Genomic DNA, 15,063 nt, shown 5'->3' with positions numbered 1-15,063 from the left:
GTTTACAACGAGAAATGTACACACCTTCACTACGGTGATGTGGTGTACAGGAGCTCCCTGCAGGCCGCTGACATCTTATTCCTGGGTGTCTTGCGGGTTCTGATCTTCAGCTGTCCTGGTTGGCCAGGCTGAGATAATGTCACTCGCTTGCATGTGCAGAATTTTAATTCTTCTCTCCAGATACTAAAATTGTCCGATGAGCTGCAAGAGATAAGAAATGTTAATGCAGAAGAGACATAGCATGTCTCTCCTATATTACAAAGCCTGTCTGTTTGCATTTTTTTTTTATAAAGTTCCACTTTATCTATGAACAGTTGGAACTTGACAAATGGGCCAAATTTTGGGATACCACTAAATCTTGCTTACCCAATGCTTTAGGGGTGAAAATGAATTATAAATTGCTTCTTTGGTGGTACATGGTATCTGGCCAACTAGCACACGTGGCACCTGGCAACCCCTCCACTTGCTTTCAATGTTGTTTAGAGATAGGCACATTTCTACATACCTGGTGGATCTGACAGGTTGCCCAAAGATTATGGAAACTATACAGAATTTTGTGCATTCTTTTTTAACAATTATTCTCCGTAAATCCATTTAAATCGCTTTTAAATCGAAAACCCCCAATTATACTCATGATCCATGTTCTGACAGCCACAAAGCAGACAATAGCATAAAGGCAGGTTCTTAGGAAATATACAGGTAACAGAGGTCAAATCCAGACATCATTTAGTGAGAAGCTAACAGCTAAGCTGCAGGGCACTATGCCCACGTTGCACAGGATCTGGGAACTGTGGTTCGCATATTTACTACCAGCCAACTTTGACTGCTGCCTATCTAAATTATGTCATGAGCTGCTTACCTCTATTGTGCACAACTGCTGAGACTGCTGAGAATTCTGCTGAGAATGCTGGCCGAAAGAAAGCCCTGGTGATCTATATGCTGACCTTCAAGGATTTTGTTTGTTTTTGCAATTTCACGATTGTCGATTATCCAGGATCTGGCATTCCACACGTTAAATGTTCACAGAAATGGCTGCTGCGGGCTGGGAATCACCACACCTGGGATCCTCATTGACGATGTACAACCATCTTTGAAATGTTTACACCATTCAAATGCATTACTGCGGCTGAGCGTATCATCACTGTACTGTTCTTGAAGTCTTCTGTAGATATCTGTGGGTTTTACGCCTTCGTTCACAAGAAATGTCATCATCACATGCTGTTCCATGCATGCACTAATACTGTTGTCTGCCATCTTGATTAATGATCTCTGGACTGGCCTGCAACATGTGCGCCGCTTATCAGTAATAGGGCACACTTGCCACTAACAACCATGCTAGCATCCCTTTTCATAGCTGTAAAATGAAAAGTCAGATTTTACTTGAATGCCCCATATATATATATATATATATGTACGAGGAGACTTCAAGTCAAACAAGACTTTCAATAACTTTTAAGTAATTATATATATTGTAGGGGGAGTGGTATTTTAGTGGGTGGCTTTTTCATATTTTTTGCAGTATCTTTGTGTAGCACACACCCTGGAGGAGTCACTTGGTATGACCGCTTCTCTGTTCTTTGTCCTTTGTTCTTGAGACCTGCTTTGGCCCCTCTGACACACCTGGTTAAATAGTGAGATGCCGCAAACACTTACTATGAGATCAGTTCTTAGTATACTACCTGCAACTGTATTAGAATATAGGAAATAGGCACCAGGGTATGTACTAGTAAATAAAAAAAGTATATTAACACCAAGCAAAATAAATGGCAATACATAGAAACAATGAACAAGTTAAGGAGTCCGCTTGAGTGCAATAAGCTAGCTGGTGTGAATACTAGGTTATGGTGGTTGATTGAGATCACTGTGCTACTAAGAAAACTAACCTAGTATCTGCAGCACTTAATAAAAATACAGCATGTAAGGGGAAAACAAGTTTTGCAGTACCCCTCTGCAACAAATGTTCAAAAAAAGTGTCCCAAAGTGCATTCTGTGTATATGTACCTGACTATTAGTAAAGATATTTGTATATTTTCCTGAAAAAGGGGTACCCCTGGGAAGCAGTTGTACAGTACTTGATGCCTGACTTATAAGCTTCAGCTGGCTAATGGTGGGGCCCAATCTGTATAGTGATGCACCTAATACCATCTCTTTAAGACTGCATGCATTGATTTGTTTTGGGGCTGCTAAGCAAAAGGCAGTCTCCTTTTGTACTGAACTACTAACAGGAGTGAAGTAAGTACAACTGAATCTGTTCTCCAGTCCTGGCAAACAGAAAACCTGGTCAGTCTGCCGTCAGGAACCCAGTCCCTGATAACTCAGTCCTCAGTATCAGGTCCTCACAGGCTCATCTCTTAGCCCTCTGGTATTAGTGGCTTTTTCTCCCCCAGGTGTAGGCCCTGACACATACCAGAAACACTCCTCCAGTCCCCACACTGCAAGATCAGCGCTTAAAGCTCTCCCCTCCCCCAGCTGCAGGGTGTACTGTCTCTTGTAGTTTACAGCCCCATCAACTTTATAGTGCAGTGCGCCTCCACACACTACATGTCCTATGATCCTAAGCACGATTGCATTATCCAAGAGGGAGGGGATGAGCAGCTAAATTAACAGTTCTTTTTAACAGTCGCCACTGCAGCACAAGGGAGTGGGGGCGGGGGGCTAAGTGGAAGAGCAGGCACAGGAGAACAGCCCACTTAATTAACACAGCACCCCATGCTCCTCTAGCATAAAAGATGTATGCATCAAAAACTGCATGCTATACACGCACCTCTATACTCATGTTAAAAAAGTTTTTTTATACATCAAAAATATACCTAAAATATTGAGCAGGACTAAAGACAAAGGCAGTGGTGCTGTCCTGTTTTGCTGTAAGTGTCATGCCACAGATGGACCTCAGCACAGCTAGAGGAGTTGTAACTGACAGTGCAAACCAGCACACTTTTTTAAAATTAATCAGGCTTGGATTATGGAGGACTTCCACACTCATTGAGGATACCACTTTTTAGCCAGCGTTAACTCACTACACTCAGAATAGCTGCTGTTGCTTATGGCCAGGTAAGAAATGAATATTGCTGCCAAGCAAAAACAGTACTGGTACTCCTTTTCGTTCAGCCCTTAGCAAGAAACCCTTATGCCGCGTACACATGACCATTTTTCGGGTTCTAAAAAATGTCATTAAAAATGATTGTGTGTGGGCTTCAGAGCATTTTACGGGTTCTGAAAAACAGCCATTTTTTTTTTCGAACATGCTCTATTTTTTCACAACGTTTTTAACGTTGTCGTTTTTTGGGTTGTAAAAAAAATGGTCGTGTGTGGGCTTTAACAAAGTGAAAAATCCCCGCATGCTCAGAAGCAAGTTATGAGACGGGAGCGCTCGTTCTGGTAAAACTACCGTTGGTAATGGAGTAAGCACATTCATCACGCTGTAACAGACAGAAAAGCGTGAATTGTCTTTTACTAACACAAAATCAGCTAAAGCAGCCCAAAGGGTGGCGCCATCCGAATGGAACTTCCCCTTTATAGTGCCATCGTACAAGTTGTACGTCACCGCGCTTTGCTAGAGCATTTTTTTTTCACGATCGTGTGTAGGCAAGACCGTTTTAATGATCAAGTTGAAAAAAACGTTTTTTCTAGAGCCTGAAAAATTTACAATTTTCTAATTTTTCAATTTTCTATTTTTTCTATTTCGAATTTCGAATTTTTCAATTTTCGAAATTCGTAAATTGAAAAATTCGAAATTTGAAACATTTTTCAATTTTCGAACTTCAATTTTTTCAATTTTCGAAATTCGATTTTTTAAATTTTCGAATTTCAAATTTTTCAATTTTCGAAATTTCGAAATTTTCGAATTTTTCAATTTTCGTATTTTCGAAGTTTCGTATTTCGAATTTTGGAATTTTTAAATTTTCAAAATTTCGAGTTTTTTATTTTTCAATTTTCGATATTTCGAAATACGAAAATTCGGAAATACGAAAAAATTCGGAAATACGAAAATTCGGAAATACGAGATTTCAAAATTTCGAAAATTTTAAAATTCGAAAATTGAAAAATTCGAAAATTGTAAAATTCGAAAATTGAAAAATTCGAAATTCGAAATTTTTCAGTTTTAGAATTTCGAATTGAAAAATTCGAAATTCGAAAATTGAAAAATTCGAAATTTTTCAATTTTCGAATTTTTCAATTTCGAATTTTCGAAATTTGTAAATACGAAAATTCGTAAATACGAAAATTCGGAAATACGAAAATTGAAAAATTCGAAAATTCAAAAATTCAAAAATTCGAAAATTCAAAAATTCAAAATTTCGAAAATTCAAAAATTCAAAATTTCGAAAATTCAAAAATTCAAAATGTCGAAAATTCTAAATTTGATAAATTCGAAATTTGAAAAATTTTAAAACTGAAAAATTCGAAATTGGAAAAGTGAAGAATTCGAATTTTTCAATTTTCGAATTTTTCGAATTTTTCAATTTTCGAATTTTTCAATTTTCGAATTTTTCAATTTTCGAATTTTTCAATTTTCGAAATTTTCAATTTTTCAATTTTCGAATTTTTCAATTTTCGAATTTTTCAATTTTCGAATTTTTCAATTTTCGAATTCGTATGTTCGAAAATTGAAAAATGTTTCAAATTTCGAATTTTTCAATTTACGAATTTCGAAATTGAAAAATTCAAAATTCGAAAATTGAAAAATTCAAAAATTTTCGAATTTCGAATTTTTAAATTTGAAAAATTTGAAAAATTCGAAAAATTTGAAAAATTCGAAAAATTTGAAAAATTCGAAATTTGAAAAATTCGAAATTTGAAAATTTTAAAATTCAAAATCTGAAAAATGCGAAATTCGAAAATTGAAAAATTCGAAAATTCGAAAATTTAAAAATTAAAAAATTCGGAATTTCGAAAATTCTAAAATCCGATTTTTTTTTTTCGTATTTCCGAAAATCCGAATTTCCGAAATTCGTAAATACGAAAATTCGGAAATTATAAAAAAAATCGGAAATACGAAAATTCGTAAATACGAATTTTCGAAAATTCGTAAATTCGAATTTTCGGAAATACGAAAATTTGTAAATTCACAATTTTCTGAAGTCGGAAAATTTGTAAATAAAAAATTTGTAAATACGAAAATTCGTAATTAACGAATTTTCGTAAAAAAACAAATTAGAAACAAAACGAATTGCACATGTCTACTTTTTATCTCCTCTTTTAAATTTGTTTGAGTTGCTATCAAACTGTAGTGCCACTGGCTCAAGCTGAGGGTCTATTTGTGCTGCCATCAAATTGTGTTGCCACAGGCAAATCTAAGGACTGTAGCTATAATGTTTTCGAAAAACATCTACATGTGCCTTGTGTCTTTTTGTTTAGGCTGTTTGCAATGCCATCAATTATGTGGTGCCACTGACCAGTTTTTCCCCACACAAACCTAAAAGCTGTATTTCTATTCTTTATTAAAAGAAACTCAAGGAAAAGGAGGCTTGTGCCTTTTCATACATTAATCAAACTACATTGCCACTGGCCAAACAAATAGCAACAATGGTACAATGTTATATGCAGTTAGCTAGTAATAAGTAGAGCACCAACGGTACCAAAACCAGATGCACACTTTTAGGTAACCTTGAATTTAGGTCTGTGCAAAAGACCCTACTTATTCTGATACTATTGGATTATTCTGCCACTTACATGAAGATTTGGACACTAGCAAACAAGATTTGCCAGGTATAACCCCTCCCACGCTCAGCATTATTTAGGTTTATTTTTGCTAGTATCCTAAGAGGATGGACATCTTTTCTCTACTTAGAAAAGTTTACCCCTTTTTAACTGGCCTTTAAAAAAAAATTCTTCAATAAAGGCTTCATCTGCATGCTTTATCTGCATACTGCTGTACTTGGCTTTATATGCAGCGATCCAGATTGGTATATACATGGTGATGCCTTAGGCCTCGTACACACGACCGAACATGTCTGCTGAAACTGGTCCGCATGTCCGACCGTGTGTAGGGCCTACCGGACCGGATTCCCGGCCGAGCGGACAGGTTTCCAGCGGACAAAAGTTTCTTAGCATGCTAAGAAACTTGTCCGCTGGAAGCCTGTCCGTCGGACATGTCCGATGGTCAGTACGACTCATCGGACATGTCCGCTGGCCCGAGAACCCGCGCATGGCGTCAAAGTGATTTGACGAATGCGTGGAAGCATTGAACTTCTGGAGGGGCCCAGTACATTCGCAAACCTTAGGTCTCTAAAGCCTTTAAGGCCTCGTACAGACGAGGGGTTATCCGCTGGAAACGGTCCGCCGGACCGTTTCCAGCGGACATTCCTCCTCCGGATTTTGATCTGATGGCTGTACACACCATCGGATCAAAATCCACGTGGAAAACAGCCGCGGTCACGTGTCACGCCGTCGCCGCGACGATGACGCGGCGGTGTGCGCGACGCTGGAAGGTAAATACTTCTACGCATGCGTCGAATCATTACGACGCATGCGAGGAAGGGGAGCGGACGGACTGATCCGGTGAGTCTGTACAGACGACCGGATCAGTCCGCTGGACTGGATTCCAGCGGATAGATTTCTTAGCATGCTAAGAAATTTTTATCCGCTGGGAATCCGTCGGCTGGATTTTTGGGAAAATGGGAAATTTGGTATTTTTGGGAAATGTCCGCTCAGACGTACACACGACCGGATCTATCTGCTGGAACTGATCCGCGGATCAATCCCAGCGGATAGATCCGGTCGTCTGTACGAGGCCTAAGTCTTCAGAAAAGTGTTCATGACTTTCCTCTAGTTGGGCTTGGGTTAGCATTTGCTCTGGAGCCCTGCGGCTTTCATTGGCCCTCTTATGACTCATCGCCCTCCCTTCCTGGCAAACTCTCAGGAGAGTGAGAGAGAGCTGTGCATGATGTCATAAGCCTAGGCTAATGACCAGACAAGAAAAAGGAAGTGGGCTGTATAAAGTATTTACTGGCAAAAAAAAATGTTTTACTATCCCATTGTAAAACAACAAGGGCAGAAGATTTAATAGATGGAAACTTGAAAAAAGGTCCGCTTTAACCACTTCACCCCCGGCCCTAGTGGCTGAAATGCGAAATCACGTTATATTACGTGATTTTGCGCAGCCGAGCCAACCTTCCACCGTAATACTACGGTGGGCGGTCGGCAAGAGGTTAAGTACCATCAAAGAACAATTCTCGGCTCATGTGATCTTAATCCAAAGACTGTTAGCTTCCCATTCCTTGGTAAAGACTATTGCACAAGGTGTTTTACATGCCCTCCTGTACAGCTGATGAGATTTCTATTTGGTTGCCTGCTTTGTCTGTAACAAACCTTTTCTGACCTTACAAAGTGACAGAGTGGTACTGAGAACAAGAGCCTTTTCCTTCCTGATGTGGTTTAAGCTTTTCACCTCAACCAGGACATTGTTCTTCCATCCTAATGTCAGCTCAATTACGGCCCTGATGTTCTTCATGCTGTATGTGTTTACCCAGCAGCTACTGCTTCCTTGAGAAAGATAGACTCTTTTTTTTTTTTTTAATCCTGTTGGTCCCTGTAAAAAGTTAAGCAGCTTCTTGCCCCACCATTTCTCAGTGGCTTAGCCCCCCAAAAAATCAGGATTATTACCTTAGGGATCCTTTTCTGTCAAGGTGCTCTCTACTGTATCTGTGGTTTGCAGATTTGCAAAGTTGTCACCTGGTCTTCAGCTCATACGTTCATAAGTTTTACCAGGTAGATGTTTAGACCTCATCTGATGCTGACTTTGGGCATAATGTCCTTCATGGCCTGTTAATGTTTTGTTACTGTTGCTCAGCCCTTAGTCTGACTGCTTTTGGATATCCCAATCATATCAGAATATGATTACAATCATATAAGAATATGATGTATTAAAAAACAGTAATTAAAGGATAAGTGCACCTTTTAGAAAACAATAGTAAATGCACATGTAGCCCCTTGGTCCTAAACTAGGGCTATCATGTAAATTTAGTTTGTTGCTGGGATGTAAACAGCTCAGACTGATTGAACCGTTTATCTGGTCTTTCCCTAATCTCAATTAGGTTGTGTTACCAGTGGGTTTCATTGGTAGTACAGCTAGGTTGAGTTATGAATATTTATTCTTCTTCCAGGCAGTTCAGTAAGAGGTTCTTGCCCATTGGTGCATTGGCCATGTGCTCGCTGTTTTAACTCAGGCCCTCCTGGCCTAAGGATGTGCTGCTGAAGTTAGCTCTGCAAGTAGGCCCAGAAGCCTGTCTGGGGCCTACTAATCCTCAGGTGGCCTTTAGGCTGTCTTGCCCAGCGTGAATGAAGCCAAGCCAAATAGAGAAGATCCAGAGGATCTTGCTGGAGAGAGCCAGGATTAAGGCTGGTCTCTTAGGAGGGTCTGGTGACTCGCTTGGATGACGCACTTACATCTAAAATATGCTTACAGTATTGCTGGGTCGGCTTAAATGTCCTGACACTTTAAGGCTAGGAATGTAGCCCCACAGATGGCGCTACAGTGGGTTAAAGAATTTACGTATTTGGGTATCAGGGTCTCCCGAGACCTTCAGTCCTTCTACCGGCTCAATTTGCGACCGGTTGTTAAACGACTTAAGCATTGTTCACGCTGGAGTAACTTGCCGTTAAACCTCCTGGGGCACATTAACGTTTTGAAATTGATCTACCTGCCCAAGTTTAATTATATCTTTAGGAACTGCCCTGTGTGGATTTTCCCGTCCTTTTTTAAGGACTTGGATGGTTGTATTGGCTCTTTTCTGTGGCGGGATCATCCCCTCGGTTGGCCAGATGCACTCTTCAGCTGCCTGTTAGTTGTGGAGGGCTGGCCCTGCCTAACCTATTGGTGTATTATTGGGCGGCTGTGCTGGTAACAGTGAGGTGGTGGTTTAAGCAGTCTAGAGCCAATGCAGCTGTTTGCCTGGAGGCAGCTATTGTGGGGTCCCTTACCGAACATAGTATTCTGGTTTATAGGGGGTCCTCTGCGTACCCCCTGCCAGCTCCGTCTAGGACTACGTTACGGGTGTGGGGTGTGGCTAGGCGCCGTTTTCTGTCCCCGAGTCACTGGTCTCCCTTTAACCCGCTATGGGGGAACCCTTTCCTTAGACATTTTTGTTCCATGCTGGACCCGCAGTTGTGGGCCCACTGGGGAATTAGACTGTTGCGGGATATTGTTTCTAGTGGGTCCCTGCTTTCCTTTCTGGACTTGACAAGCCAGTTTGGACTTCCACCCTGGATGCTTTTCAGCTACTGTCAGTTGCGACATGCCTTCCGGGCCAAGTTTCCTGCACCTCCTATCCTCCAGGCCGATGTTGTTGAGGACTTGCTGGCTCAGAGCTCTCTGAAGAAGGCCCTGTCCACCTTGTACCTGACGATTCTTAGTAAGGATTCCCCCAAGATAGATTCACTATGGAGAAAGTGGGAGGGAGATATCTCATCCATGGACAGGGAGGCGTGGGAGGAATGTTTTGAAGATAGCTACAAGCTGGTGATCTCCTCTAGGGACAAATTGGTGCAAACTAAGTTCTTGCATAGGGTGTACTTTACGCCTCAGAGACTGCATGGGATCTATTCGCAACGCTCCCCGGACTGCCTGCGATGTTGTTCTCCAGAGGGTACTTATATCCACATATTCTGGACCTGTCCCAGGCTCTCGGACTATTGGTCCGCAGTTTTTGAGACCATTAATGTCCGTCTCCACCTGGATGTCCCGGTCTCTCCGGAGCTGGCTCTGCTGGGGGTACATGATGATGAGCAGAGGCATAGGTATACCAAGCTGTTAATGTCTCTGCTTTTTTATTACGCCAAAAAGGTGATTCTGTTCAAATGGACCTCCAGGGCCCCTCCCACGGTGGGGGCATGGATAGATGCGGTTAATGGTGTCTTGCCTCTGTATAAACTGACGTACTTGAACAGAGGGTGTCCTCTGAAGTTTGAGCATGTATGGGGACCATGGACTAACCCTATATGAGTCCGATTTGTATTGAGGTCCTTGCTTGGCTGTGGGCTCCCCCCCCTACCCTCTTCCCCCGCCCCCCTCTTCACCTTCCCCCCCTCCTCCCTCCTCCTCCCCTGCTCACACTTTAAATTGTATTGATCATATTGATGACATGTTACATCTCTCCTGCTAACTCATGTGCTCCATGTGTTTTTTCTGTATTGTTTTCTTTTTTTTTTCTGCTTTGTGATTTCTATATTGTGCCTTGTACCATTTGCGCATCAATAAAGACCAACATTGTTGTTAAATGTTCTGACACTTTGAAGCTGGATCTTGTTTTACAATCTTAAATGTGTTTGCAGTATCGCCGGGTCGGCTTAAAGGTTCTTGTACTGTGAAGCTTTACATTTACTGGACCAAAGGAGTCTGCTACTGGCATCTGAGACCCCCAACCCTCTCTCCTACTACCTTCTTCCAAATTCAGCGCTAAACTCCCCATTATAGTCGTGGACTTAGCCCTGGGGTAAATGATAGCTTGCCCTCTGCCTCTGGAGGTCACACCTTGCTTTCAGTAAACCCAGGGGGTTGCTATACACATTTTGTTCACAAGTAAAAAAAATTGCATTTAGAATTTTTTTTCTTTTGAAGCCTGTAAAGCGGGGATATGCAATTAGCGGACCTCCAGCTGTTGCAGAACTACAATTCCCATGAGGCATAGCAAGACTCTGGCAGCCACAAGCATGACACCAGAGTCAGAAGCATGATGGGACTTGTAGTTTTGCAACAGCTGGAGGTCCGCTAATTGCATATCCCTGCTGTAAAGCATTGCACAAGCAGTGACAGTACAAGAAACTTTCTCCCGTACTGCTGCCACAGGGAGTGGGGGGTAGCAGGCAGAGGCTTCAGCATTGGGAACATGTTACAGTTCTCAGTCTTTAGTGAGCAGAGAGCCAGTGACTCTCAGTCACCAGCTCCCTGTTCTGCCCCTCCAGCGATCACTAGAGTGCAGGGCTGTGGAGAGGGTGGGAGTGGTTGCCTCAGGCTCTCAGCAGCATACTGAGAGGCTGAGCCAGCTGTCAGCCAGGAATCTGGGCGGATCCTACATTAGGGTTGGGATCCCTCCAGAGTCTGGAGCGGCTGAGTGATGTCAGCTTATAGCTGTCGGATGAATACAGGTCACAGGAGTGCAGAATTAAGTGCACTACTGTGACCCACAGGAGAAGTAGGGCCAAACGAGCTTTGGCCCTACTTGTCCTTTAATGAACAGCAAATACATTTTAAAGTATTGCTTTTATTTAAAAAAATGAAACATGCTGGGAGTGGGAGGGGTTATTTCTGCATGACCCACAGCTTTTTTGTTTGCCAGTGTCCTCCTGTAGGCAGCAATACAACCCAATTATATCCTGTCCTGTGGCCTTTAATTAAAGCCAAAAATTGGATTTTAAAAGTATATTTTATAAGTAAGTATAAAAATCTTGTTTTGCATGTGACCAGTAAAATTCAACAACATATAAAAATGTTGACCGTAGTTACGTTTAAAGGTAGACATACATCATGTATAATAGTCCTAGAATGTCTCTGTCCTAAATTTTAAATAATATTTCTTTCCTTAGACTTCGATGAGGATGATGACTTGTTTACAGAGGGCAATAACTGGTCCAGTGAGACTACTAGCTCGCCTTTGGGGAAAATTCACTTTCAACAAACTAACAGAAACCCTGACTTGAATAAGTCAGAAGATGCCATTGTTCTGAAACAGCTTGTGAAGACGTTGAGGGCACAACTGGAGAAGTCACAAAACCTAATCCAGGTTCTTCAAAATCAAAGTTATTATTCATCCCATGGTTCCACATTATATGGTCTTGCAGATGAACATGAAGGCTGTTGGTCAGATGCCACTGGAATGAATCCTCCAAGGAGTTTAGACCAGCTAGCTCAAAGAGTATTCGTACTGGAGATGCAATTTTATCAGTTTCAGAAAGATACAGGGAATGATTCCAAAATGTGTTCAAATAAAGAGGCTGGGTAAGTAGCACAATTAAATAAAGGAATCTGATATACTTTAAAGGTATACATTATTCAAAATTGAAAATGAAAGCTAAAGTTATGTTTAACCACTTGCTTACTGTGCACATATACCCCCTTCCTGCCCAGGCAACATTTCAGCTTCCGGCACTGCGTCGCTTTAACTGACAATTGCGCGGTCACGCAACATGGCTCCCAAGCAAAATTGACGTCCTTTTTTTCCCACAAATAGAGCTTTCTTTTGGTGGTATTTGATCGCCTGTGCGGTTTTAAATTTTTTGTGCTATAAACAAAAAAAGAGCGTAAATTTTGAAAAAAAAACACACTGGGCCAGATTCAGAAAGAATGGCGTAACTTTTGGCGGGCGTAGCGCATCCCATATAAGCTACGCCGCCGTAACTTAGAGAGGCAAGTACCGTATTCAGAAAGAACTTGCGCCCTAAGTTACAGCGGCGTAGCGCAAATAGGCCGGCGTAAGCCCGCCTAATTCAAATTATCAAGGCAGTGGGCGTGTTGTATTACAATGAGCCGTGACCCCATGTAAATGAGGGGCCGAACGAACGGCGCATGCGCCGTGCGTGGACGTATTCCAGTGCGCATGCTCAAAATCACGTCGGCTAGAATGCCTAAGATACGTTGAATACTGCCTACGATGTAAACGTAACTTACGCACAGCCCTATTCACGTACGACTTACATAAACAACGTAAATTTTATCGGTCGTTCCGACGTCCATACCTTAACATGACTTACCCCTGCTTTATGAGGTATAAAGTTACGCCGGTCGTACGCCTTACGTAAACAGCGTATATTAATACGCCGAGCGCAAGTACGTTCGTGAATCGGCGTATCTAGGTCATTTGCATATTTATAATGGGAACGCCGAATGCGTCCAGCGTAACTATGCACCCACGATACGCCGTCATAGGCAAGTTACGTCGGACGGCTGAAGCCATGTTTTTGGACGTATCTCGCTTTGTGAATCGGCGCAAAGATACGACGGCGCACATTTGAAATTACGGCGGCGTATCTAGAGATACGCCAACTTAACAAAACTTGCTACACAGATCAATAAAGTAGGTCCAGGATAATACATTACATCTGGGGTAAGCATATATATAACTTTGACATATTTCAAACTTGACTATAGATTAAATATTACTCTCTTTTAAGTATTTGGATGCTCTAGGATGGGTGATCCAAGTTAACCATTTCTTTCTGAATGTAGTAGTGGAATAATTTTTATAAGCCAGCATTAATTCGTATTGGGCCTGTATATTGATTCTAGCTATAACTGTCGATAAGTTGGGCGCGTCCTTGGATTTCCACAGGCTGGTTATAGTGAGTCTTGCTGCTACTAGTGTGTGGAATACAATTGTTCTATATTCTTTAGGATAGATATCCAAATTGATACCTAGTAAAGCTGTGGCAGGGTTTAGTTTATTTAGAATGCCTGTGAGATCTGCTATAAAGGAAGTTATTGAATTCCAGAAGCTTTGTAGATTTTTACAGCTCCATAATATGTGTAAAAGGTTTCCTATCTGATCGTTGCATCTCCAACACTCATTAGACATTGAGTGATATATTTTCGCTAATTTATATGGGGTTAGGTACCACCTATTTATTATTTTTTGTGCATTGTCCCAGTGTTCAATACATGCTGATGACTTGCTAGCTATATGGAATGCTTTTTTCCATTGGTCCCAGGTAAATTCTTGTTCTAAATCTTTCTCCCACTTAATCATGTGTGCATTTTTGTTGTCAAATGGGTGGGTAGATAGTAGATCGTAAAAGAGAGAGATTCCTTTTATTATTTGTTGATTTTGGCGGGTGAAAAATTGCCATATAATTAAGGGAATTTCTACAGGGTCAGTCAGATTGAACTCTTTTATTCTGGTATGTTGGTATGTTTCCTCAGTTTGGTTAGAGTGATCTCTTTGTATTGCAAGGGTAGATTTCCGTAAAGATGAAAACCTTCCTTAACCCATTCATCTACCATTAGACGTATTCTACAATAGTTGAATGCACCTGTCGGTATCATCAATTTTATTTTATTTTGGATATTTTTAGTTTTTGAAAGTATATGTTTCCAAGCTATTAATGTGAATCTGATACTAAGTAAATTGGGAATGTTAATCTTTGGAAGTATAGCGTAAGCTATTGCTAGGGCATACAGGTCTTTTTGTGACTTGTTTTTCTATGTTTAGCCTTAGTTTATCTTCCCTATTGTTAAACCAATATCTCATCTGATCTAATAGGGTTGCAAAGTAGTTTTTGATGTCAGGTAGGTTCATTCCTCCTAAAGATTTTCTGGTAGTTAAAATGGAGAATGCCACTCTGGGTTTTTTCCCATTCCATATGCATTTTTTAAGTTTTGTGTTCAGTTGCGTGAAAAATTTGGCCGGGATTGGGATGGGTAAGCATCTTAAATAGTATAATATTTTAGGGAGGGTTTGCATTTTAAATGCGTCTATTTTCCCTACCCAGGAAAGTTGTGTTTTTTGTATATTTTGTAGGTCTTTGTTGACTACTTCTAAGAGGTTGGGAAAATTAACTTTGTATATTTTGGTTGGTGGGTAGGAGAGTTGTATTCCCAGGTAGCTTATTGTGGAGTTGTCCCAGTTGAAGTTATTTTCTTTGTGTAAAGTATTAATTAGCGTCATAGGAATGTTCATAGGGAGGGTATAACATTTGTTTTGATTTATTTTGTAATACGACACCTCACTAAATCTTTCCAATAATTTTTGAGCTTCTGGCAGGAAAGAAGTAGGGTTAGATAATGTAAGTATAATATTGTCTGCAAATAGCCCTACTTTATGTTCATATCGTCCTATAGTTATACCTTTGATGTTGGCGGTTGATCTTATATATTCCGCAAGTGGTTCTATTGCTAGTGAGAAATTTAATGGGGATAATGGGCAACCTTGTCTGGTTCCGTTAGTAAGGTAGAAAGTTTTAGAGATTATACCTGATGTGAATACTTTAGCCGTAGATTGAGAGTATAGCGCCATAATTGCCGAATGGATAAATCAATGAAATCCAAATTTGGCTAGAGTTTTGGAGATGTAGGCCCAATGCATTCTGTCTAATGCCTTTTCAGCATCTAATGCTAAAAGTACGGAGGGAGTT

The 15,063-nt window shown here is 40.9% G+C and overlaps 1 protein-coding gene across 4 annotated transcripts in view; it reads left to right on the top strand.

Annotated features, from left to right (window-relative positions):
• The window catches only part of LOC120945491 (myomegalin-like), a 416,745-nt gene that overhangs the window by 271,290 nt on the left and 130,392 nt on the right, over nt 1-15,063 (top strand). For all 4 annotated transcript variants that reach the window (XM_040359668.1, XM_040359666.1, XM_040359667.1 and 1 more), the window contains one exon: nt 11,524-11,935. In XM_040359668.1, the coding sequence (XP_040215602.1) occupies nt 11,524-11,935 (412 nt within the window). The remainder of the gene's footprint in view (nt 1-11,523; nt 11,936-15,063) is intronic.

Source organism: Rana temporaria, chromosome 7 (assembly GCF_905171775.1).
Source record: "Rana temporaria chromosome 7, aRanTem1.1, whole genome shotgun sequence".
NCBI lineage: Eukaryota > Metazoa > Chordata > Amphibia > Anura > Ranidae > Rana > Rana temporaria.
Note: the sequence above shows the minus strand (reverse complement) of the source record. Positions and strands in the feature narration are given on the sequence as shown.